The sequence below is a fragment of the Microcaecilia unicolor genome, chromosome 7 (assembly GCF_901765095.1).
Source record: "Microcaecilia unicolor chromosome 7, aMicUni1.1, whole genome shotgun sequence".
In the NCBI taxonomy this organism is placed as follows: domain Eukaryota; kingdom Metazoa; phylum Chordata; class Amphibia; order Gymnophiona; family Siphonopidae; genus Microcaecilia; species Microcaecilia unicolor.
Window position 1 is genome coordinate 252,020,206 of NC_044037.1, and position 26,264 is coordinate 252,046,469.

The 26,264-nt window shown below is 42.6% G+C and overlaps 1 protein-coding gene across 1 annotated transcript in view; it reads left to right on the forward strand.

Annotated features, from left to right (window-relative positions):
* NEB (nebulin) overlaps positions 1–26,264 on the forward strand; it is a 424,680-nt gene that overhangs the window by 93,711 nt on the left and 304,705 nt on the right. The window contains 11 exon segments of the mRNA XM_030209286.1: positions 3,646–3,744; positions 4,656–4,760; positions 8,174–8,281; positions 8,360–8,473; positions 8,730–8,831; positions 8,917–9,024; positions 9,256–9,360; positions 14,658–14,756; positions 17,144–17,248; positions 20,185–20,292; positions 20,376–20,489. Of these exon segments, the coding sequence (XP_030065146.1) occupies positions 3,646–3,744; positions 4,656–4,760; positions 8,174–8,281; positions 8,360–8,473; positions 8,730–8,831; positions 8,917–9,024; positions 9,256–9,360; positions 14,658–14,756; positions 17,144–17,248; positions 20,185–20,292; positions 20,376–20,489 (1,167 nt within the window).

Sequence of the window (26,264 nt, forward strand, 5' to 3'; positions counted from 1 at the left end):
AAAATGAATCACAAATCCCTTCTTATCTAATGTAGATACACTAAGCATATTGCAAACTGCTTGGGGAATATACAAGACATCACTTACAGGAATTTCTTTAACTTCATTAGACACTTTGCATTTTAAGAATCCAATACCTTTTGCTTGGATCTTAGCAGTCCCTGCGTTTGCAGTTTTAAGAATACCTTCCTCTGGACACATTTCCTGAAAGAAATCCTTACAATTGGTTAAATGGCATGTGCTCCCTGAATCCAAAATCCAAGTACTTTCATTTGAATTATTATTTACCATAGTCAAAGATTTTTCTGCCATTAGAAAGCCTTTGTGTTTATCTTTGTCCTTCATACATTTCCTGGTTTGAAAATTCTTTAGTTCCATTGGCTTAGGTGAGCTAGAGGGAGTGTTTTGTGTTTCCTTACACCATTTAGATACATGTCCCTCCTTTCCACATGAGTAGCAAATCAGCTTGCCCTTGGGTGGAGTTTTCCCATAGCTCCGCCTTCCACTGTTCTTTGCCAAGAAATTTGTTTCATTTCTCTCTGACTTGCTTTGAGAACACATCTCCTCAGAATCATTTATTATGCATTCCTGCCTTAGTTTTGATGTTGTCTGTTCAAAAGATTGCCCTTCAATGGCCTCATTACAGACCTAAAAACATCAAACTTCTTTGATAGTGAGGTAAAAAGAAATGCTCTTTTCAATGCATCACACATGGGAATTCCAGAAAGTTCTAGCTTTTGAAATGAAGACATAAGATGCATAATGTGATCATTACATTTACTTTTATCCCTTAATTTGGTTTCATTCAACTCTGCCAACCAAATTGGTTGCTGCTTTGCATATGTAGTTGCATACATAGTTCTCAGTTTATATAAAATGTCCTTTGGTGTATCTTTTCCCTCCACTAATATGGCTTGTTTCTCTGAGAGAGCTTCCAAAAGCATGCACTTCACATAATAGTTTGCATTGTCCCATTCAGCCATATTTTCAGCTGTTCTGTCTTGGTCTAAGCATATATCTAATCTTTTTGCTCGAAGGAGACATATGAATCTTAATTCCCACTGCTGATAATTAAACTCAGTTAATTTAGGCACCTTGAGAGAATAGAACAATGGTGAACTTCTTCCCTCAGCCATTTTCTTAGCCTTCTGTCTGCTGTGTGGGGGGAGAGAGAGACAGACTGAATCTTTCCTTTAAAACTTAAGAGAAAAATGTGGCCTTTTTTTCTGCCTGGTAATATTTCTCTTATTTTTCAATTCCTGGACCCTGGGCCCGTAACCCTTTTGTTGGATTATTTGTAGTAAATAATTAGCAGATTTTAGTACACACAGCTTCAGCTTTAGAAATGTTAATTTCTTTCTTCATCTCTCTCTCATTCACCCCTGAATAATTCACTGCTGAGTCACTTTAAAGTTGAAGTAACAAAACATCTGTTTACTCACAGTTTGTAGTTAGATTATAATCAGACAGGCTTATATATACATATTACTATACATTTGTATTATCAGCTCCTTCCATGTGCTTAGATGGTAATGGATGCTCACACCACCATAGATCCTCTCAGGTTAGGAGAGATCATGAGCTCCATGTGCTCCATGTGCTGCATGTGCTGCATCTGCTGTGTCTAACCCCCACAGGAAGTTACATAGCTGTGTGACCTCTCTAAGTAATTCACATCAGAGGTCACAGAGTAATCACAGAGAAATAATAGGTGACAGGCAATGCATGTAAAATACAATACATTCCAACAGAAACAACAGATGACTAGTGGGATAGAGATTCCTTTTGATATGTTAAATCTAACTCAAGACTAGTGAGGATGATAACATTGGAGTACAAACTGCTACATTGATTGTTGACTTTGTTTTGCAACCTGATGGGGATTGGATTTTGAAAATGTATTTTCGTCATCATCAGAAGATGTTTTTGAATCACAAAATTTGTGTTTTTCCAGATATTTCTAGACAGACCCAACTGAGGCGTCAATCGTTTGTGAAGCTTCGTTCAAGGGTCATGCAACTAGGGGGGGTCTTTTTTGGCATAACTTCCCATGCAAATGTGTGGTGAAGTTGTAGTCTGTGAAATATATGTGGGGTTTTTTAACCTGGCCACCTGAATTCTTTCTTGGATTCTAGACAGCTAGTTGTTCCTTCTCCACCAGGAGCTGCTACAATGATGTGATATAACTCTGTTGCTTTTCTCCTTTCTTTTTTCCTGTTAACAATGGTATTTCTTGGGATTGTGCCTTGTCTCTCCCTTGTGGACTAGAGATAGAGTAATTTAATTTTTGGTGGAAAAAATGATGAGAGTTTCTTCCTCTTTTTCTTATATTTTTGTGATGATAATTATTTACCCCCCCTGTTTACTAAGCCGCGCTAGTGGCTGCCGTGTGCTAATGCCGACACAGCCCGTTCACATTGAATGGGCTGTGTCAGCATTGCCATGCGGTAGCCATGCTAGTGGCTTAGTAAACAGGGGAGTTAGTTTGTCTTCTTTGGAACTAATTTGCTTACTTATATCTTTTCTGTGCAAGAAATTAAAAAAAAAAGATGGCGCTCAAGGCAGCACAGCTTTCCTCCTTCTCTTTTTGCTGCAATGAGCATGGGAGGGGAGGCTTTTTAAATGCATTTCCAGTTACAGGATCTTGGGAAAGTTGTCTGATGGGGTCAGAAAGGACAGAGAAGGAGACGGGAAAGGAGCCAGGAGACTTTAGTGAGGTAATGTGCAGGGAGACAAGATAATGAATTGGGAAGGAGTGTTTAAAGTGAGGGATTGTGGGGAACAAGCGAGGAGACAAGGAAGTATAAATTACGTGGGGGAGGGAAGAAAGTGAATGAGGGGTTGCAGGGAGTGAGGAGGGGATCCTAGGTAGGAAGTAGGGAGAGAGGGGAGGTTAGAGGTACTGTGGGGGTATGAGTGGAGATCAGAGGGGCTTTAGGGTGTGAGAGGATAAAAAGGAGAGCTCTGAGAGGATCATCCTCCCTCTCCTGATCCCCTTCCCCAATCTAGGATCTTCTCTTTCACCTAAACCCTTCCTTGATCTGCCTTCCATTTCCCCTTTCCATAGATAAGCATGAAATCTATTTGCATACAATGAAGGAAGTGCATGTAAATAGATCTCATACATGTTGATTGGGGAAATCCTTATAATCCGACTGCACTGCGGCCTTGGAGAACTGAGGTTGGACACCCCTGGTCTAGAAGAAGCAATGTGTATTGTTTGTGCAGTACATAAAGCAAGCTCCATGCAGTGGCGTAGCTATGGGGGACCACAGGGGCCTGGGCCCCCTCAAATTGGCTCTGTGCCAATGGTTTAGCTGCCGGGGGTCCCCAACCCCCACCAGCTGAAGCATTTGTCCAGTGCTGGTCTCCGGTGCCGCTGCATTGCCAGCCCTACTCTCTCTTTCCCTCTCATCCGGCATGCTCGTTTTAGTGAAACTGAGCAGGTGTGTCCAACCTCAGTCCTCCGAGGCCAACACATGCTAAAAGTCACATTAACACCTAAAGAAGTTTCATAAATAAGCCTATTAAGATTGTAAACTCTTTAGAGAAAAAATTCTGTCATCAGTTGCACCTGTAATAATTACTATTGTCTATATAGTGATGATTGTCATATTAAGTACACTTTTTCACATTTCTTTCTAGCATGTCTACAGACAGCATCCTGACAAACTTCAGTTTACACAAGTGACTGACTCCCCAGTACTTGTTCAAGCACAGGTGAACTCCAAGCAACTGAGTGATGTAAGTATAAGTTCAATAAAATAAGAAAACAAATTGGGGGGCAAATCTATACAGGGTGCTAAAAGGCCCCCAAAATCTGAGTGCTACACTGGTATTCTACAACGGCAATTTGTGTGCCAAATCTGCTACAGAATACTAACGTAAATTGGCAATGATTTACCAAAATTTAGATGTGAATGCTTATACCTGCTGTATAGCAGGTGTAAATGTTTATAACTAGCTCCCCTGTTTACTAAACTGTGTGGCAATGCCGAACGGGCTTTGTCGGCATTAGCACACGGAAGCTGCTAGCGCAGCTTAGTAAACATGGGGGTAAATGAGGCACCATGTGTACGCAACTGACAATATTCTATAAAGCACATGCAGGAATGGTGGGAATGCCCATGACTCACCTATGCCCCTCCCACATGAATGCCCCCCTTGTAGTTATACACTTGAGCACTTAGGCACCAAGTTACAGAATAGCATCCAAGTGCACTTATGAACGTACAAGTAACTGCTGTTGTTTCACAGAGGTTACGCACCAAATTAGCTCCTAATTTATGGAACACTATATAGAATTAGGAGGGTAATCTAGATGATGTTCAAACCTAAGAGAAAAGGTAGAAGTAGCTGGGTTTACCAAGTCTAGTGGACAAAAGATTGAAAAGTGACTTGATATTAGTATTCAAACTAGGCATTAGAAAGAAGATATTCATTAGTTGTCCATCTCAAGTCAAGATAGGCAAGAGCTTACATTGCAGCTGAAGAAATTTAGATTGGCCATTAGCAAATTATCGATAAAGGAGTTGGAACAATCTCCGTCATTTTCAGGGATTTGTTAAACCGTGAATACTGACCCTAGAGCTTTTGAATAAAATCACAGGTTTTATCTTTCTCACATATCTACTTGCCTTCTGATTTTATTACAGATGAATTATAAAGCCAAGCATGAACAAGAAAAATTCAAGTGCCATATTCCAGCAGATGCTCCCTTCATTCTCCAGTCTCGACATAATGCCTATAACCTCAGTGATGTAAGTATGGGCCTAGCTGGCTGGCCATGTGTCTGTCTACCTACCTGTTTTTTTTTTTTTTTTAGAGAGAAGGTTGCCTGTCTACAAACATCTTCTAATTATGTTAACCCTGCTTAGCAGTTTCAAGTCTTGCTTTGGCCTTTGGTTCAGTCGTTTATGCTTCCAAGGTGGCCAAAATGAACAGCTTTCAAATTGGGCATTAGTGAATGTCTATATGAGAGCAGCTGTATTGGAAATGTAGTAACTTTCGAACATGGAGGTTTCAATACTGCCCTTGAGTATCCCCTAGCCAATTGACATTTCTGGATATCCACAATGAATATACATAAAATAAATTTGCATACAAGAGAGGTAATGCATGCAGATCTCTGTTATACATATTCATTAAGGACAATGTTGAGCACCGTGCATTATAGCATTCTATCTTAAGGGGTTACAAGGGTAATTTCCCCTTCATATTGACTTGTTTTCATTAGGGGAAGGGTTCATTCTATTTCATTTTTTTTTACAGTATCAGTTACCCTAGGGCTTCCCTTCCTCACCAAAAATGTGTACCTTTAAAAAGTAAAAGACACTGTCACCGGACCCTTTCTCTATTCCTCCAAGCCACCCAAATTGCAACCTGGTGATTTTGTAGGTGGTCCAAGGGCAGTCTCGGTACTTATGTAGTTAAGTGCCAATATTTAGCACTTAACCACCTAACCTGCTTATTTTAGAAAGGGAAGGGCGCCCATCTTCTGACACAAATCGGGAGATGGCCACCCTTCTCCTGAAGCTGGCCAAATCGGCATAATCGAAAGCCGATTTTGGGCGCTCTCAACTGCAGCCCATCGCAGGAGCTGCCAAAGTTTAAGGGGGTATGTTGAAGGCATAGTGAAGGCGGAACTGGGGCATGGGTAAGAGATGGGTGCCCTGGGCCGATAATGGAAAAAAGAAGGCCAGCCCTGACGAGCATTTGGCCGACTTTACTTGGTCCATTTATTTTCAGGACCAAGCCTCAAAAAGGTACCCAAACTGACCAGATAACCACCGGATGGAATTGGGGATCACCTCTCCTTACTCCCCCAGTGGTCACCAACCCCCTCCTACCCTAAAAAAAATTTTTGAAACATTTTTTCCAACCTCTTTGCCAGCCTGAAATGTCATACCCAGCTCCTTGACAGCAGTATGCAGGTCCCTGGAGCAGTTTTAGTGGGTGCAGTGCACCTCAGGCAGGCGGACCCAGGCCCCTCTACCTGTTACATTTGTGGTGGTAAATGTTGAGCCCTCCAACCCCCCCCAAAAAAATCCACTGTACCCACATGTAGGTGCCCCCATTCATCCCTAAGGGCTATGGTAGTGGTGTACAGTTGTGGGGAGTGGGTTTTGGGGGGCTCATCACCCAAGGTAAGGGAGCTATGTACCTGGGAGCAAGTAATGAAGTCCACTGCAGTGCCCCCTAGAGTGCCCGGTTGGTGTCCTGGCACGTGAGGGGGGGCAGTGCACTATGAATGCTGGCCACTCCCACGACCAAATACCTTGGATTTGGCCGTTTTTGAGATGGGCGTTCTCGGTTTCCATTATCGGCGAAAACCGAGTTGGGTCATCTCTAATTTCGACCTAAATATTGGGATTTGGCCGTCCTGGACCGTATTATCGAAACGAAAGATGGGCGCCCATCTTTTTCAATAATACGGTCGGTTCCCCACTTCCCTAGTTCGCCCTTAGAGATGGGTGCCCTTAGAGATGGGCGCCCATGTTTGATTATGCCCCTCTAAGTTAACCAGACAAATCAGACCACATAAAACTCAGTCCTACCTTTTATGGTTTCATTTAGGTGGTTAAGTGCTGAATATGACATTTATCCAGATAAGAAATACCCAGCTGCACAAACCTAGATATTCAATGCTATTGCCTGGTCATGGCCCGACATTGATTATCCAGACATAACACTGCCGGCTGCCAAATAAATGCTGACCCCGAAGTGGTTGAATAATTTTGTGTGTTTTTTATGTTTTTGTGGAAAAAAAGTTTAAAACCCTTAATAAATAAAGTTGTTTGGTATTCCTCCTTGGTTCATCCTCACTTTTTTCCCAGATCTCATGGTGCGTGAGGTTCTTTACCTTCTTTTTTGCTGATTTTTTATGTTTTTGTACATATGTGTTGTAATTGTGCTCCTTATGTGGGCAGATTGATTGTACATGCATTCATTTGTAGATATATTTCAATTATCTAGCTTATTTATTATTATTATTTTTAAGGGGGCCTAAGTATTTAATTACATCTGTTCCTAACTCAAATTTTACTGGTCTAACATTATATGATATATTTTACTTTCTGTTAATATATTTTGAACATGTTCATGCTTTTGTAATTGTTATGTAAGCCACATTGAACCTGAGTGCTATTCGGGCTATAGCGGGATATAAATGTCATAAATAAATAAATAAAACATACACATGCACAAGAAATGTGCCTTTATAGAAATGGTTAGGTGCCCAGATGAACCAAATGAACGGCAATGAATGCACACCCATAGTGCAATGTATGTTTGCTGTGGGCAGAGGTTTCTCCAGGTCACTTAGGTCACTTACCCCCAGATTCTGTAAAGGGTGCAGTTAATGGGCTCCAACGATATACAAGTACTTAATTGACACGAATTATGATTTGGATGTCGATCTGGCTAGGTGCTATTCTGTAATAATGGGCATCTAAATTGGATAGTGCACAACTCATAAGGGGGCGTGGCCATGGGAGGGACATGGGTGGGACAGTGGCATTCACAAAAGATAAACGCATTCTTACAGAGTTGCTTATATCTGTGCTCAGCTGGCATAAATCCTTGCACCCAAAGTTGAGCACTGAATTTGGTACCCAATCCTGAAGCATCCTTTCTAGAATAGCTTTGAGCACTGAATTTTATCACAGCCAAATTTTCATTACCATTTATAGAATCTGGCCCTTAATGACCACTGTTTGGTTCTATCAGGACCTGGTGTTGCATGTTTAGAGTCCACTAGAGATAGCACCATTTTCTTTTTAGCTCCCACTCAATGGAATTCCCTTCCAGCAGCTCTGAGAGCTCAGATATTCTATTTGAAATTTAGACATTCCAAATTGGCTTTTGGAGACCAATAATTAGTAGGGGTAGCAGCCTATGTGGATTGCTTTGCTTTATTGCTGTCTAGTTTTGCCATCTTCGGTTGTATGGATGTGGTTTGTTCTATCCTATCAATTTTTAGAAATCCTTTTAATTTTGTGCTATTATGTTATTTTAGCACTGTAAACCACCTTGACCTGTTGTCAGAGAAGGTGGTATAGCGAATGCTGGATAATCCATAAACCATAGGATTGCCCCATTAGTGAACTTTTCATCTATTATTTAGTGCTCAGATGATGCTTAATTTACCATAAAATTGTTCTTATTGTTTTAGACATGGTATAAATACGACTGGGAGAACTCAAAATCTAAGAAATTTGATATAAAAATTGATGCAATTCCACTTGTGGCGGCTAAAGCAAACAGCAGAATTTCAAGTAACGTAAGTCCATTAGTATAAATCTTTATTTTTTAATTTAGAGTTGGGGCTGTGATTGAAAAATATTTGCTGTTCCTGCAGGTTGCATATAAGAAGGACTATGAGAACAGCAAAGGGAAGATGATTGGAGCTCTCAGCATTCACGATGATCCCAAGATGCTCCATTCTATGAAAGTGGCTCAAATACAGAGTGATGTAAGTATTACTAAAGCCAAGTTAACCAGTCTCTCAGAACTCTGTTTTTAGTAAAAGTGTTAATGTAGCTGTGTATCTGGGAGCTGAGGCTTTAATTTAGTCAGTCTGAATACAATTTTAGGAACTATCTAGCACAGCTGTAGTGGCTAACTAGTTTTACCGTGAATCTTAAGTTTAAATTGGCCTTTTAGAAGGTGTGCTTAGATTGGGTAAGAAAATTTGTGCATATAAAAAATTCTTTCCTTTTTTTTTAAAGCTGTTGTACAAACAGGACTATGAGAAAACAAAAGGAAAAAGCATAAATTACTGTGAAACACCCCAGTATCAACTGGATATTGTTTTGAAAAACTTCAATGATGTAAGTAATTGCATTCATTTTTTTTCTTTTATGTGTGTTTAGTATATAGGTCTTGAAAGTCCACCCAATCTTTTCTTCTTTGCAGACTCACTACAAGGATAAATATCAGCAGGATGTTTTGGGACGTTACATAGGCAGCTTTGAAGACCCACACATGCTGCACTGCCTAAAAGTGGGATCACTGAGGAGTGATGTAGGTATCGCTATATATGGAAACAGAGTGTTATTGACTAATGGCTAACGTCCACCATCTGCCAGAGTGCTCATAGGAGTCAGTGGGACCTGTGGCAGATACCAAGTTCTAACGCAGTTAGACTGTGTTAACCGTTAGTAAAGGATCCTGCTGAGGTTTTGTTCACTTTAGGAAGCCTGACTGTCTTTGGTAAAATTGACCCTAACTCTATATCTTTCTCTCCTCCTCTAGAAAGAGTACAAAGCAGATTACGAAGATGAGAAAGCCAGATGCTTCTTCCCACAAACGATCACACAGGAGTACGAAGCAGTCAAAAAATTAGACAAGATTAAAGATGTATGTGTACAGTGCAGTTTTCAAATCTGAATGTCTTCTATGCTAAGCAACACAGGCCATGAACTCACTTGTTTGGGGAGGCTGAAGCAGAGCGGGGGTGGGGGGGGGGGTGTTCCTGCATTGCATAGATTTTTTTTGCTTCTTAAATTCCTCTTTCCTTCGCTTGGAACTTTCAGAGTCATAAAATCTCCTGCTTTCTCTGCTCTGTATTCTCTACCTTCACTCACTTGTTTTCTCTTTACTGCTCCCCTTCCTGCTGCACACTTGCAGTAATGCACTTTCTCTTCTCTGTGCCTCCTCCCCTTTTTCTCCTCACTGTGGGATTGGATAAAGTGTCTCCCCCCCTGTGACTGCTGATTGTCTCATTCTGTATGCCAGGACCAATCAGAGGCAGGATGCAGGGAATTAAGAGCTATAGGAAGCGGAGAGATCTCGTTTGCATCTTGCTTCCATCACAGTTTTAAAGCCTGCCCTGCTCTCGGTCTACTTAGCTAAGGTTTCAGGAAGGCTTAGCCCTCCTAAACTTCTTATACTAGGTTTGTATGATAAGCAAGGAATCTGTTTTCAGCTATTTTGTGCAGTACAAAGAGAGAAATTACCACTCAATATCGTGTTCACTTGAGGGAGGAGTTTCCTACCAGGAATTTCTACACTATCCCCCAGATTCTATATATGGTGCACCGAGTAGCACGGGTTAAATTGTGAGCGTGGACAAATTATGCATGCTACTCAATTAGTTAACTAGCGTATTAGTGTTGATAATTGGCCAATAATGACCAATTATCAACACTAATGGGCAATAATTGGAATTTACGCATGCATCATTTTAGGGCACGCAGCAATGGGAGGAGTGTGGGCATGTCAGGGAAGTCAAATCTATTTTCATGGTTATAGAATACTGGGGAGCACGCCTAGATTTAGGTGCAGGCATTTACACCAGCTTTTCACTGGCGTACATGGCTGCACCTAAATCTAGGTGCGTCCACCCGGCCTATGCACAATTCTATAAATCGCATCTGATTGTAGACGTGGTTTATAGAATCTAGCCCTATATGTGGACATTATTAGAAAAATGACTTTAAGAACCCATCTGGTTACACCATCTAGTTCAGTGTTTTTCAATGTAAGGCCTGGAGGCCAATGGCAGCCCTTGGAGACCTCTGGGGTGGCCCCCATTGTCTTTCTGTTCTCTTTTTCTGCTACTCTGCCTCTCTACTCAGGCTCAGGACAGAAAAGGGAAAGTGGATTGGGGGAAGAGCCACATTCTTGAAGTATGCATTTGGAAATGCTCTCAACCTTGAAGATACCACCTCAATGAAGTTTGAAGGTGGGCTGGTGGAGATGGATGTCATTGACACACACTGGTCAGCAGTGTTGTGGCCCTTAATAGGAAGATATTTGGCAGCTCTTCTTCAGCTCATTAGAATTCAAAGTGGTCGCAGCTTAAAAATTAATGAAGACCACTAAGCTAGGTACTCAAAGAATTTCATCTTTCTAGTTGCAGTTCTTTTGTAGGCTATCTTTTAAAAGAGAGACACAGTGAAGTGGTTGCTACCCTGGCTCCAAAATCATAAGGGAAAAAAAAAACCCAATCATGCTGTTTAAAAGGAATAAATATAATCTAATTAAATTACTTTCTTCTTGGAATGTTCTCTGAAAGAGCACCCATGAACTGAATATAACAATCACAACTAGATAGGCAAAAATGTCCAAAATTAAACTGTTTAACAATGCATAGGAAGGTCAATTCTATAACTGGGTGCTCCCATTCACACATCCCTTGCATGCGTGTGTACAGAATACTAACACCCACGAAAGTTCTAGCAGAGAGCCTCCTCCTATCCTAAAGTTACACCACATTATGAATAGTGTTTTATTCTGCAGACAAGCAACAAAGCCCTTTCATGAAAAAATGAAAAAGGCCCTAGGAAGGCTTTCGTCTAAGCGATTTCTCCTCTTTCCCCTGCCCTCCCCTCCATGTCCAGCGATTTTCCCCTCTCATCCATGTCCAGCGATTCTCCTCTGCCCTGCCCTCCCACCTGTGTTCCGCGCAGTGGCGTAGGAAGGGGGGCTGTGGGGCGGTCCGCCCCGGGTGCACGCGCTGGGGGGGTGTCGGCTCGCTGGTTCCCTGCTCTTTCTGCCCCAGAACAGGTTACTTCCTGTTCCGACAGGTTACTTCCTGTTCCGGGGCAGAGAAAGCAGGGAAGCAGCAGAGCTGACGCAGCTCCCAGTGACGTGCACTGGGGGCGGATCGGCCCTCCTGCCTGCCCCCCGCTGAAAGGTAGGGTGGGTTTCGGGGGGGAGCGCTCCGGAGGGGGGGGGGCACCATGCCCTGCACCCAGGGGGTGCGCAGCGGCCACCCGCCCCGGGTGTCAGGCACCCTCGCTACGGCACTGGTTCCGCGATTCTCCCCTCCCATCCCATCCATGTCCAGCGATTCTCTCCTCCCATCCATATCCAGCAATTCTCCTCTGCCCTGCCCTCCCATCCCTTCCATGTCCAGCGATTCTCCCCTTATCTTCCCTCCTCTTCCCTCTATATCCAGCGATTCTCCCCTCCTCTCCCCTGCCCTCTTCTCCTTCCTGCCGCCCTGCCTTTAATCCGTTCATGTTACCTCAGGTCGCAGCGGCTGCAGGCTCGGATCATGTCGCCTCCAGCCTTCCCTTGCCTTCCCACTCAGCGTCCCACCCTCCTCTGCTGTCATTTCGTCTTTCCACGAGGGTGGGACATTGAGAGGGAAGAGAACGCTGGAGGCGAGCTGACGTCAGCTCATTTGCATGCTGTTACGAACCTATCCAGCAGCCATCCAGGGAGGCACATTGACCAATTATTACTGAAGCTCTTTATTGCACAACAGCATTACGTTTCAAACACCACAGCTTTCCAGCTTTTTTCCAGGTAAACGAACAAGAAAATAAAGATCACTTCCCTAGGGTTACTGTTAAACTTCACAGGTTCCAGACCTAAGAATTATCAATCACTATTCTTCTTTACAACAAGTTAAACATTTCAGTACCACAGTTTACCAGCATTACAAAGTGCCATCCCTACTTCCAAAGGAATTGGACAATTGTATCTTGAAATATTCCAGGCAGCTTCAAAATTCGGTTCCAGGTTTTCAGCCCTGCCTGCACATGCTGTCTCTCCCAAGGAGACTCACAGTCCTAAGGAGGAATTATTTTTCTCTTAGAAACATAGTCTGCCCTTCCTCAGTACCCACTAACTCCTCCTTTCCCTAAGGGATCCCATGTGCCTGTCCCACGCTTTCTTAAATTCTGACACAGTTTTCGTCATGTCTCCACGACCTTCACTGGGAGGCCATTCCAGGCATCCACCACCCTTTCCGTAAAACAGTATTTTCCTAGATTCCTCCTAAGCCTATTTCCTCTTAACTTCATCCTATGCCCTCTCATTCCAGAGTTTTCCTTCATTTGAAAAAGGCTCACCTCCTGTACATTAACGCCACTAAGGTATTTAAACATCTCTATCATATCTCCTCTCTCCCACCTCTCTTCCAGCATATACTGTACATGTTAAACTTCATGAGCCTATCACTATATGTTTTATGACCGAGACTGCTTACCAGTTTGGTAGCCACCCTCTGGATTGGCTCTATCCTGTTTATATCTTTCTGTAGGTGTGGTCTCCAGAATTGCACGCAGTACTTTAAATGGGGCCTCACCAGAGACTTATACAAGGGCATTATCACCTCTTTTTTTCCTGCTGGTCACCCTCTCTTTATGCACCCAAGCATCCTTCTGGCTTTGACCATCACCTTTTCTACCTGTTTGGCCACCTTAAGATCATCAGACACAATCACTCCCAAGTTCCGCTCTTCTTTCGTACACAGAAGCCCTTCACCCCCTATTTTGTATTGTGCCCATGGATTCTTGTAACCCAAGTGCATGACTCTGTATTTCTTAGCATTAAATCTTAGTTGCCAATTATCGGACCATTATTTAAGCTTCGCTAGATCCTTCTTCATGCCATCCACACCTTCCGGGGTGTCTACCCTATTACAGAATTTGGTTTCATCCACAAAGAGACAAACCTTACCAGACAGCCCTTCTGCAATATCGCTCACAAAGATGTTAAAAAGAGCCAGCCTGCGGACCGATCCCTGCGTTACACCACTGATATCATCCCTTTCCTCAGGGCAAGCTCCATTTGCCACTACCCTCTGTCTCCTCCCTCCTGTCCGCTACGTTCGTTCTGTGCTCCCTCTGCCCCAGAACAGGTTACTTCCTGTTCCGGGGCAGAGGGAGCATGGAAATGAACGAAGCGGACAGGCGCGCGGCACCCCCCCCAGCGGCGTGCACCCAGGGCGGACCGCCCCCACCGCCCCCCCCCCCTTGGTACGCCACTGGGTTCCGCACAGGTGACTGATTATTAAACTGAATGCGCTTGGTATGGGATCTAAAGTGACTGACTGGGTTTATAGAATAGGATCATATGGCGTATTATTGGGGCACCTAAATGGAAGTGGGCATGTAATTTATAGTATTCTATATAGCGGTGGCACTCGCTGCTGCATACTGTACATTCAGCCCTGACGTTTCTCTGGATTGTAGTGTAGTTTCAATATTGACTGATAAATGTATAATCATCAGGGTCGATATTCAAAGCGATTTAACTAGCCAGAAAAGGCTCCTGGCCAGCTAGATTACTTGTGTAGGGCTATCTGCTGATATTCAGCAGCCCTTAACCAGTTAGTGCCACTGAGTATCACCACTGACTGCTAAACTCAAAGCCGGTTATTATCTGGCGTCAGAGTCGGCACTATAAGCAGTTAAGTGCCGATATTCAGCACTTAATTGCTTAATTTTAGCAGTCAAATCGCACTTAACCATGTAAGAGATAGCTGACTGCATAAACTCAGATAGTAAATGGAGTGGAGGAGTGGCCTAATGCAGACCTGGGGAACTGGGTTTGACTTCCACTGCAGCAGTGTGTTGAGATCGTGGGGAACCAGGTTCAATTCCCTCTGCAGCTCCACATGACCCTCCTTTGCTCCAGGTAGTACAGTATACAACATACTATTTACATTGTGAACCCAGTACCTGTAAAATGAAACTGCCTAGTTCTAAGCAGTATATAAATACTTAAAAGAAAATGAAATGATGCCCAAACATGGCCCAGCCTTGAATATCTGAGAATAACACTGGTGGGGGGCTATAAAAATGCTCACCGCTGCCATCTTAATATCAAACCCTGTCTTTTCCATACATTGTAGTTCATTTGTAATTACTTTTTCTCTAAAAAGTTTAAATTTGTAATATTTTTCCATTTTTCCCTAGCCTGTCTACAGACAGCATCCTGACAAAGTTCAGTTTACTCAAGTAACTGACTCTCCAGTACTTGTTCAAGCACAGCTGAACTCCAAGCAACTGAGTGATGTAAGTTTAAGTTCAATAGAATAAGAAGACAAATTGTCTGGGTGATAATCAAACCTAAGAGAAAAGGTAGCAGTTGTTGCGTTTACCTAGTCTAATAGAGAAAAGACTGGAGTGATTTGATTGAAATGTACAAATTGAGAATTTTAGTTGTCCATCTCCATTGGAGATAGGACGAGAAGTCATGAGCTTACACTGCAGCAGAGGAAATTTAGCTTGGACTTCAAGAAGAAAAGATAAACACTGTTACCAAAGGGTGGAAGTGGAGGTATGTTCACCATCATTAAAGATTTTCTAAAGCCTATCAAACTAACATATTTAGGGATCATTCTAGTATAGAGGACCCAGGCTGAAATCTGCAAAAGGGCTAGTTGGTGTCTAGTGGATCCAATCCAGCCCTGTCTTTCCATAAAAAATGATACGTTGATATTCTCATTGGATCAGATAATAAGATCAGAGTGTCCAGTTGCATAGTTTTAATAAGATTGTACAGAATAGGTTTCACTTGTGGTCTATTGGGGCTGGCTTTTAACACTTTAAATCATGAGCATGCCTTTCTCACCAAAGATAATTATGATGCTGTTCCTCAGTGGGAGAGATCCTCCTTTAGCATCACCAAAATTTTATTCAGAGGAGGGAGGAGGCCAGTGTTGTAAACTTAGGAGATGGAAAGAACACTGAGGATTGAGATTCAGAGTGCCCCAGCCGTTTCCCATCCTCAGATTCAAACCCTGCAGGGGCAGGTGTAAATGCTGGAAAGAGGTAAAAGGTAATGAAAGAAAGTGTGTAGTATGGTATGGGCTATCTAAGAATAGTTGAGCTGTGTGATTATATGGACATTGAAAGTGAAAGAGGAGAGATTGAATGGAGAAGAAAGGAGTAGAAGGGAGAAATTAAGAGATGAAGAACAGTTTAAGGGTAAAGATGAAGTTCTGGTTAGTGAAAGAGAAGGACTGAGGGAAGAAATAGAGCACTGGGAAGTTCATTTTTCTTGAGGGGAGAAATAAATAGAGCAGCTCACTGAGAAGAGGGAGCAGTTGAGTAGGGGGGGGGGGGTAAACATAAAAGCTGGGTAATATGGAGAAGGAGATCACTGGAAGAAGGAGGAAAAAGGGGCACTTGTAGGAAGAGGGAGGGGAGTTACCCAGTGTATGAAAGAGAGAAGTATTATTGGGAAGAAAGGGAAAAGGAGTGCAAGGAAATGAATGGAAAGAGGGGATCCTGACTGGAGGGATGTGAGAAGACTCTGGGAGGAAGGAGAGAGAGAGAGAGAGAGAGAGAGAGAGAGAGAGAGAGAGAGAGAGAGAGACAGTTTTCCATGTATGTAGGAGATGATAAGGGATCCCCCAGGAAGTGGATGTGTGGCAAGTGTTTAAATTACCACACAGATATTTCCTTGTTTGAAAAAAAAAAAACTTTTACCAGGCAGAGATAAAAGGGGGTCTCAGTGTGTGGCAAACCTGAGCACTGATGCCACCGCAGGGCTCCTTTTACCGCCACTCTATAAAAGCTGCCAAATATTGTGTGTGCAAATTTAGACATGTTCCCAATATGCGCAAACAATTTAATTGAATGATGAGCCAATTAGTGCCAATAATTGGCTTTTTAACAAGCAATATTTGGTGCTAATTGGAATCAATTAAGATGTATGTGCATAAATTTAAGCAAATGATCTGCATCTAAATTTTACGCAATCCTGAAAAAGGGGGCACAGAAATTGGAGGGCCATGGGTGGTTCGCGCAATTATAGAATAAGTGGTTTACACATGTAAATTTAGGCAAGGGCGTTTGCACCATTTGTGCACTGTGCACCTAAATTTACACATGACTCCAGGGACATTAGCACTATTCTATAAACCTCACCTAACCTTAGGTGCAGCTTATAGAATAGTGCTTAAGCGGGGGTTTTTTGGTGCTGATTTTTTAGGCACAATTTATAGAATTCACCCCTTAATGTGTATTAATGCTTTGATACACTTTAGTGAATAGACATCTTAATATCTGAAGTATTGATGGGGCACTTCAGAGTAACATATCACAAGAAAAAAACATAAATAGCATTCTATACCTTTTAAAAGTCGAAATGCACCTATAAAAAGTCGAAATGCTTTATTAAACCGTCTGATGACCTGAACATTTTCAAATAAATTCACAGGTTTTATCCTTCTTACATAGTAACGTAGTATATGGCAACAGATAGAGATCTGCATGGTCCATCTAGTCTGCCCGGTAAGGCGGCCAGAGCTGCACCTGCCACTCTGTGCAGGTTACACTCCATCATGATTACATATTGGTACCATAAACAGGGCAGTCACACAATCATGGAAGAGTGTTCTTATCATTTTGGTTGCATTCTTACTGTCCTACTTTTCTTCTGATTTTTATTTCAGATGAATTATAAAGCCAAGCATGAACAAGAAAAATCCAAGTGCCATATTCCAGCAGACGCTCCCTTCATTCTCCAGTCTCGACATAATGCCTATAACCTCAGTGACGTAAGTATGGATCTATCCATCTGTCTGTTTGTTTGTCTGTCTACCTACTTACTTGTTTTAGAGGAGATTGTCTGGTTGGCTAAAACATCTACTCATAATGTAAACTTGGTTAGCAGTTTCAGATCTCAGTTTGGTCTTCAGCTGGGCAATAATAATTGACTTCTTTGTCTGTAAAGTGCCTAGGTGAAAAGAGGTGGATGGGAAGTGTAGTAATCAGTAGCATAGCCAGAGAGCTGATTTAGGGTGGGTCTGAGAGCAAAGTGGGTGGGCCAAAAATTTCATGTCCACCTCTCCCCAACTAAAGCAAAGCCCAAATTTCATTTCTCCAGTTCTCCTTCCCTCCCGGGGCCCTTCCCCACCCCCAAAGTAAATGAAATACCTGTGTTGGCCCCACTCCTCCCCAATGAAAGAATTTACATATTAGATGGCTGCCAGCTGCCAACCTCCACGTATGCTCAGTTTTATGCATGCATGAAAACTGAGCATGTGTGCAGTGGGGGCAGCAGCGGCTCGGGGACAGTGCTGGCAGCCACCCAAGATTTAAGTTCTTTTGGAAGAGATATCTTCGGATGGTGGGGAATGGGGATCTCTTCCAGCCACACTAAGGGAGATAAAACTTTGGGTGGGCTTGAGCCCGAATTGGGTGGGCCCTGGCCCATCCAAGGCCACCTGTGGCTGTGCCATTGGCAGTAATGTTGGACAATCTATCTTGTTTTGATTTCTGGTTTTTCTTATCTTTGCATGCTCTCAAACCCCATAATTCTATCAAAGTCACCAAAACTTATGTGCACAAATTTGGGCATGTGCAAAATTTATATGCACATTTTAATTAAATAATGAACTAATTAGTGCCAATAATTGGCTTTTAACAAGCAATTATTGGCACTAATTAGATTTAATAGGCAGTTATGCACATAAATTTAGGCATTGTATTCATGCCTAAAATTTACGCTCAATCTAAAAAAGGGGTCGCAGAAATGGAAGGGTCATGGGTTCCTAAAATTAATGTTCGTTGTTATGGAATAATGTATGTGCCTAATGTAGATACATACATTTGCACCAGGTTTCATTTGGTGCAAATGGCTGCGCCTAAACTTAGGTGTGATTCCCTTGCATAAGCGCTATTCTGTAAACCACGCCTAAGTTTAAGCACGGCTTATAGAATAGCCCTTCTTTCAGCATCGATTTTTTTTGCGCCATATATAGAATCTAGCCCCCAATGTGTATATGTCCTGGCCTTTTAAACTCTCCCTTTTGCAATGAGCATTCTTCAAATGCCAAAGAGGACTTTAAAAATGAGAATACAAATTTCAGGCTGCCTACTACAGATGCTATTGCTGGCACCGGCGTCTATTTTCAGCCTATTCTATAAACGAAAATAGGCACCTACTTTTCTTTACAAGTTACTAGCACAAGTGGCAGAGAAGAAGCAAACATCTAGACACAACCACTTATACCAACCCCATAACTGGTGTAAATACCCACACCTAGATGTATGTCTGAATACAAGTAAATTATAGGGTTCTATGATTTGTGCCTGTACACATATGCTCTGTCCATACTCTACCCAAACTCCACCCATACGTATCAAATCATGGCACATACTTTTCTTTTCTGTAAGAAGTCATTTAAGTGCATAAGTACCTCCTTACTGCATGCTAAAATGGAACTACCTCCGGCCCAACGCGGCCGCTGACTGCAGTTCTGGCTACTGCACGCTCCTTTTGCGGCACTCTGGGAAATTATTTTTCCTAGCACTGCGCTAACCCAGTGGTATACGGGCATTGCCATATGCTGCTCGGTTACCGCCGGGTTACCACAGGAGCCCTTACCGCCACCTCACTCCCCACCACGTGGCCATGTGTTAAGGATTATCTTAATGCTTGGCCATTTTGGGGGGGGTCCCGTTGCAGTAAAAAGGGCCCTGGTGTGCGGAAAAACAGCCCCTGGAGCTACCGCAGGGCCCTTTATGTTCCTTCTTCTCACCTGAATCTAAGCTGCTCCTTATAGAATTAGCTCCGTAGGGGAGAGTTTTATAAACAGCGCTCAAAAATGGCATTGAAAAGAATTGGTGCTAAGTGCTAGTCTAAAAAAGGGCATGTACCCTTTATAGAATAGCGTGTAACAACAATTTCCATGCCTAACTTTGGGGTCCTTTTACTAAGCTGCGGTAAAAGGGGGCCTGGGCTAGCATCAGCACGTGTTTTTTGACACGCGCTGAGGCCCCCTTTTACTGCATCGGGTAAAAGGCTGTCCAATTTTGGGAGAAAGAAATGACAATGCAGTAAGTGAGCCACTTACCGCATGTCCATTTTTGTGGGGAGCCCTTACCACCGCCCATTGAGATAGCGATTAGGGCTTCTGCACAAACCCTGAGGTGACCTGCGCTGTCCGATTATCACTGGTTACGTTCTGGCACTACAAAAATAGGACATATTTTTGTAGCAGCGGAAATGGCACGCACTAGGGGTGGAACTACCGGATTGACATGCAGTAAGCTCACAGTGGGCTTACCGCTGCTTAGTAAAAGTGCCCCTATGGGCGCCAGACTTAAGCCTGCTGAAACCTGGTGCAAATGCTGGTGCCCAAGTTAGGTGTGCTTAGCCAGTATTCCATAACTATGCGCATAACCTTTTGGAATGCTCCTGACACGCCCATACCCCTCCCATGACCACACCCCCTTTTAGGATTTCCACTATGGGAGTTAGATGCACAAGCAGATTTTAATGAATGCCAATTAACATCAATAATTGGTTGTTGGTTCCCAATTACTGATGGTTAAGAGCTTGTTAACCAATTCATTTGCACCCACATCTCAGCAGCGCACCCAGACTTGGATGTGCTAATTTGGGTGCCATATATATAATACAGGGATAATGTCCAATTGATTTTGAAATTGCAATAAACATTGTTTTTTGTTGTTGTTGTTGTTTTAGACATGGTATAAATATGACTGGGAGAGATCAAAATCTAAGAAATTTGATATAAAAATTGATGCAATTCCACTTGTGGCAGCTAAAGCGAACAGCAGGATTTCAAGTGATGTAAGTTCCCTAGTGTGAATGTTTATTTTTTTTTAGTCAAGATTTGGGACTGTGCTTGAAAAATATTTGTTTTTTTTCTGTAGGTGGCATATAAGAAAGACTATGAGAAGAACAAAGGGAAGATGATTGGAGCCCTCAGCATTCATGATGATCCCAAGATGCTCCATTCTATGAAGGTGGCTCAAATGCAGAGTGATGTAAGTATCACCAAAGCCAATAATTATTATTATTATTATTATGATCACCATACAATTTGTTAGTGCAAGGATTATAATTTTAAGTACAATACAATTGAAGTAATCGAAGAATCGATCGAATTGTATACAGAAGTTACATTAAGTATATACTTCATATAAGTTGACATTATGTAGAAATTAAACAGAACAGTTAGTTTTCTGCTGACAAGAATTTGTTAGAGATGTGATTTCAAAGATTTGTGGACTGTAGATAATTATATCGATGTTTAATTGACTTTGGTAATGAATTCCACCATTTCGCGCCCAGGTAGGTAAAGTCCATTGATAGAACAGATTTATAAACAATCTTTCTGCAATTGGGGAAATGTAATGTAAGATAATCTCTTGCTCCAAAGTAGCTGCATGTAATTTGGGGCCAATGTATAAATTATTTAGGGCGTCTTTTACTAAGGTGTACTCATGTTTTTAGTGTGCACTAAAATTTTGGGTGCGCTAAACGTTAGACGCCCATAGGAATGCATTGGCATCTCTAATGTTTAGCATGCCTACAATTTTAGCATGTGCCAAAAACATGAGCGCACCTTAGTAAAAGATCCTCTAAACGAATAAAAGCAAAGATCTTGAAGTAGACTCTAGCTTTTATAGGTAGCCAATGAAGCCTAAGTAGCAGAGAGGTTGCACTGTCAAAACATGACATATTGTAAATATGGCAGGCTGCTGTGTTTTGAACAGTTTGAAGCTTTTTAATTAACTTGTAAATTTAGGAACACATTATTAGCCATCCAGCTTAAACGGATAGGGCCTCTTGAATATCAGGCATAAACAGGTAAGTTATTTCCTTATGATTAGGTAGCAGCCATCCTTCTGGGCATCGACTTCTCTGTTTTTATTACTTTTATCCTATCTGCAGATAGAAAAAGTAAAGAAAAATCACTGAAAGCTACATAGGCACAAAAGTACTCATGTATCTTACTGTTAGCCTGTTTAGTAAAACTTACCCACATCTGACCGTTTGTGAGGGTAGTTATTGTTATGTGGTAATTTCATCACACCTTAATTTTCTGTGGAAGTCACTAACCTATGATGTCTCAGAACCACAGGTTAATAACCTCTGTGGTACATGAATACCGTAAAACTGCTTGCAATCAATCTCACATATAGCGTTATTCATACTGCCTGGAAGTATGGGGCCACAAAGCTGTGGTCCAGTGCTCCTGAGCCACATCTGAAAGGGTCCGGCACCCTTCCCCTGATGCCTTCCCCTTTCCACATATATACTCCTAAATGTCCCCTTTCCATTACTCTCCTGAAGGTCCTCCTAATGCCACCTTTCCCTCCCCCCAAAGCCTCTCCACCCTCTTGAAGAGCACCTCTGGACTACCTCGAAAACTCTCTGGGATCTAGTGGGAACAGGGCAGGAGCAATTTCCAGTGGCTTCTGCCCAAGCCGGCACTGCTTGGAGTTCACTGGTGCCATTTTGAACCTGTTGTAGGCAGAGACAAGGGTGACTGGGGATTGAACCCATTCCCATCCCCACTTGACCCCAAGGATTTTTCAAGGTAGGCTGAGGGGAGGGGACTTTTGGAGAAAAGGGATTCTTTGGTAGGCACGTGGAAAGGAGAGACATCAATTGGGGTCATAGAAAAGGGGGTCTTTGAAGGGAAGCATCTGAAGAGATGGCAGTGATGAGAGGGAGCATTGGTGGGAAGGGGGACCATTAATTTAGATTGGTCAGCTGCATGAAAAAGTGGCCTGATGCCCCAGGCCAGGAAAAACAATGCCAGCTTTATGCTGGTGTTATTTTCCAGGAATAACACAGCTTGCAATATTCATTACAAGCTGCATCATTCAGTTTTGATAATAATGAGGTGTTTTGCATGCAGTGGCATGCTTTGCATCTCATTATTGTATATCCCAAAGTACAGTACCTTAAATTAATGTGTGCTTCAGTAATATAATGCATGTTTCATCCTGCATGTTAAGGGGACGTAACACTACTTAATAAATTTTATTATTTATTGGAAAGAATTCACTCAAGGCGGTGTACAGCAAGAATAAGTCAACCATAAGCAATAGACAATTACAGCAGTAAAAATATTCAAACAACAATACAAAGTATGGCATAGTATGCCCAATAAAACATTTTAATAGACAGCAGAGGGTGCAAGCAAAGATGGAACAAATAGATAGATAAGACAGAGTAACAGGAGTAAGAAAATAAGGGACTAGTTAAAGAGAGTTGCAAATGAGGTCAGAAAAGTGCTTGTACATTACCTTGGCTAGAGCAGGAGTGGAAAAACATGTCCACCCTTAATTATATTTGGAAGTAAGATTAAGGTTTATTTTATTTAAAAGCATATTTTATGTAAGGAAAATAGCTCTTATAAAATTACACAAAAGTATACATATCTAATACCTATGGGGGTAATTCTAGAAAATAGGCACTAATATTTACATATCAGTTACACATGTAAATGTTTCAAATAATGCCATATACAGTACACCCTTATCCCAGGGATTCTATATATCATGCTGAGATTTCCATGTGGAAATTGAAGCGTATTCCATAACAATGCACATATCTTATGGCCCTGTTTACTAAGCCGTGAATGGGCTGTGTTGGCATTAGCGCATGAAAGCTGCCAGCGCAGCTTAGTAAACAGAGAGGTCAATTAGTTAGCAAGCTAATCAGTGCTGATAATTGGATGTTAACAACCAATTATCATCACTAATTGCCATTAATTAAAATGTATGCATACTACTTGCTAAGCGTATGCTGTAAGGTGGTGTGCGGAAATATAAGTCTCATAGTTGAAATGTGAGTGTGGTTATGGACATGGAATGGATGGGTGATGGGCTTCTCTAAAATCTATGTGCATTTTTATAGAATACAACCGCTCTGTTACTAATTTAGGCATCGCGCTTTACATCAGGTTTTATTTGGCGTAATTGACTGTGACTAAATTTAGTCATGTGAACCGGTGCTCGGCATAATCTATAAACCGTGTGGAAATGTAGGCTTATTCTATAAAGTATGCCTACATGAAAGTGTACTTTATAGAATACACCTAAGCGAATTTCATTTCAGGGCTGAATTTTGAGGCGCGATATATAGAATCTAGCCCTATATGCAGATATGCATGTAAATGCCAAAATTCCACCTAAGCACTATTACATAACATGTATTTGACAGATGGACCTAGACATGGGTGGAGCCTGGGTAAGCATGGAAGGGACTCTCACTTAGGTGCATAGCTTATAGAATGCTATAAGTTATGCACTTATCTCCAGCATTTAGAAGTGAGCAATACACTAGCTATACACTTATCTAAGTGGTCACGCTAATATTCTATAAAGTGAAGTAGACACCTACATTTCTTTACAGAATGGGCTCCTACCAGGAGAACCGACCTCTATTGGCATGGCAAGATTGAACCTCCTTCAGGGGGCCATTTTACTAAGATGTGATAGGGATAATGCATGGGTAGCGCCAATCAACACTACCGCCAGGGTAGCACGGGCACCTGATGGTAATTCCAAAGTTGGCGCGCACTGTTTCCCACGGTATATAATAATTTTATATTTTGTACCACGGGGGCATTCCCAGCAAAAATTGGCAGTGTAGCTACATTGCCACGTGCTTCCTGATTACTGCACAAATAGCACGTGAACCCTTACCGCCAAGAAAATAGGCGGTGGTAAGGGCTCAGGCAGTAAATAGCCATATACTGCTCCATTTAAAAAAGGCCTTTTTACCCGCTGCGATAAAAAAATGTCACGCGCCCACACTAGTGCAGGCCACTTTTTACTGCAGATTAGTAAAAGGGCTCCTTAATATGATCTGTGTGTAAATGTTCCTGGGGGAATAGTCTGGACAGAGTTGCATTGGTCTGGCACATTTTATAAGATATGTATGCACAGACACATATTTCCACTACTTAGAGCAAGTGTGAACTACGGGGTTCATTGCAGGAGTCTATTTTATATACGCACATGAGAACTTAGGTTTCCTTCATAAAATACCATATACTTATAGAGCATGGAGAGAGTAATTTGAATATCAAATGGGAGAGTTTGAGATTATGGCAAATTGGGATTTTCTTCAGAAAGAGGACTCATATGGACCCTTTCAGATAAATGATTTTTCCCTGAGGCGGTATTCAAAAGTTGACACATAAGCATCTGAAAATGTTCAGTACTGTTTTTGAATTTTATAATTTTTTTTCAAGCATAAGGTGGCACCTATATGGGGTTTTTGTACTTTAGTAAAATGGACTATAATTAAACTATTCTAACATTTATATTTATTTATTTATTTATTTATTTGTACATTTCTAGCCTGCCTATTACCTATTGCTTGAAGGTTACTTGAGTCCAACATATATATATATATATCTATACTGTCCATCTGCACCAGTATGCTCCAGCCCGCCTGCTAGCTTGTCAGTCACTGACTCACCTGCCTACCTGCTAACTTGTCAGCCATTGACTTCGTTCCTGTCCATCTGCACCAGCTTGCTCCAGCCCGCCTGCAAGTTGCCTGCCTGCTAACTCGTCAGCCACTGACTTACCTGCTCTCCAGTTCATCAATCCCGAGCCTCCAACCCAGCTACTACTACTACTACTACTTAACATTTCTAGAGCGCTACTAGGGTTACGCAGCTATCCGCTCTATCTGCTTCTCACCTCAGTCACTACACATACACCTGTTACACCGCAATCACTACTTATGGCCCCTGTCCACATTCTCTTCCTTGCCCTGTCCCTTCCTAATCTTTTTCCCCTCCCCTTACCGATGTCTACCACTGGTACTCATTGCCCACCCGTGTTCCCTCCCGTCCTGCTCGCTACGGCATTACCCTATTCACCCCCATCACTCACTACCCCAACATCTCTCCTGGCCCCCTCCTCCTTCCTCGCTCTTATCCTTCAACACCTCCTTCCTGCCATTAACCCATCACCACTCCTCCTCAGTGCACCCCGTCTTCGTCGCCTTCGTCGCCCGACCTCCCCCACCCTCCTCCGCACTCTCTTGCTCCTCCTCCTGCTATCCGCGGGAGACATTAATCCTAATCCAGGCCCCCCTCACCTGTCCTCCTCCTATCCATGCAAACGATTCTGTGATGTCTCCAATCTCGTTTCTATTCCCCTTCTCCCCCCCTCCTCCCTCCCCTTCTCATGTGCCTTGTGGAACGCCCACTCGGTCTGCAACAAACTGCCCTTCACCCACGATCTCTTCATCTCTTGTTCCCTTCAACTGCTCGCTCTAACTGAAACCTGGCTCTCCCCTGACGACTCTGCCTCAGTCGCGGTCCTTTGTCATGGAGGTTATCTCTTCTCCCACACTCCCCGCCCAGCTGGCCAAGGTGGAGGCGTCGGGCTACTACTCTTGCCCTCCTGTAGTTTCCAACCCCTCCTCCTACCGCAGTCCCACTGTTTCTCATCCTTTGAAGCTCACTCCATCCGGCTATTCTACCCATTGCCACTCAGAGTGGCAGTCATTTACCGCCCCCCTAATAAACCCCTCTCTTCCTTCCTCACCGACTTCGATGCCTGGCTTTCCGTCTTTCTTGAACCCTCATCTCCGTCCCTCATTCTCGAAGACTTTAACATACACGTTGACGACCAATCCGACCCTCACGCTTCTTAGTTCCTCACTCTAACATCCTCCTTCAACCTCCGGCTATGCTCCACCACCCCTACTCACCGAGACGGCCATTGTCTTGACCTCGTTCTCTCCTCTTCCGGCTCTCCCTCCAATTTCCACGTTTCAGC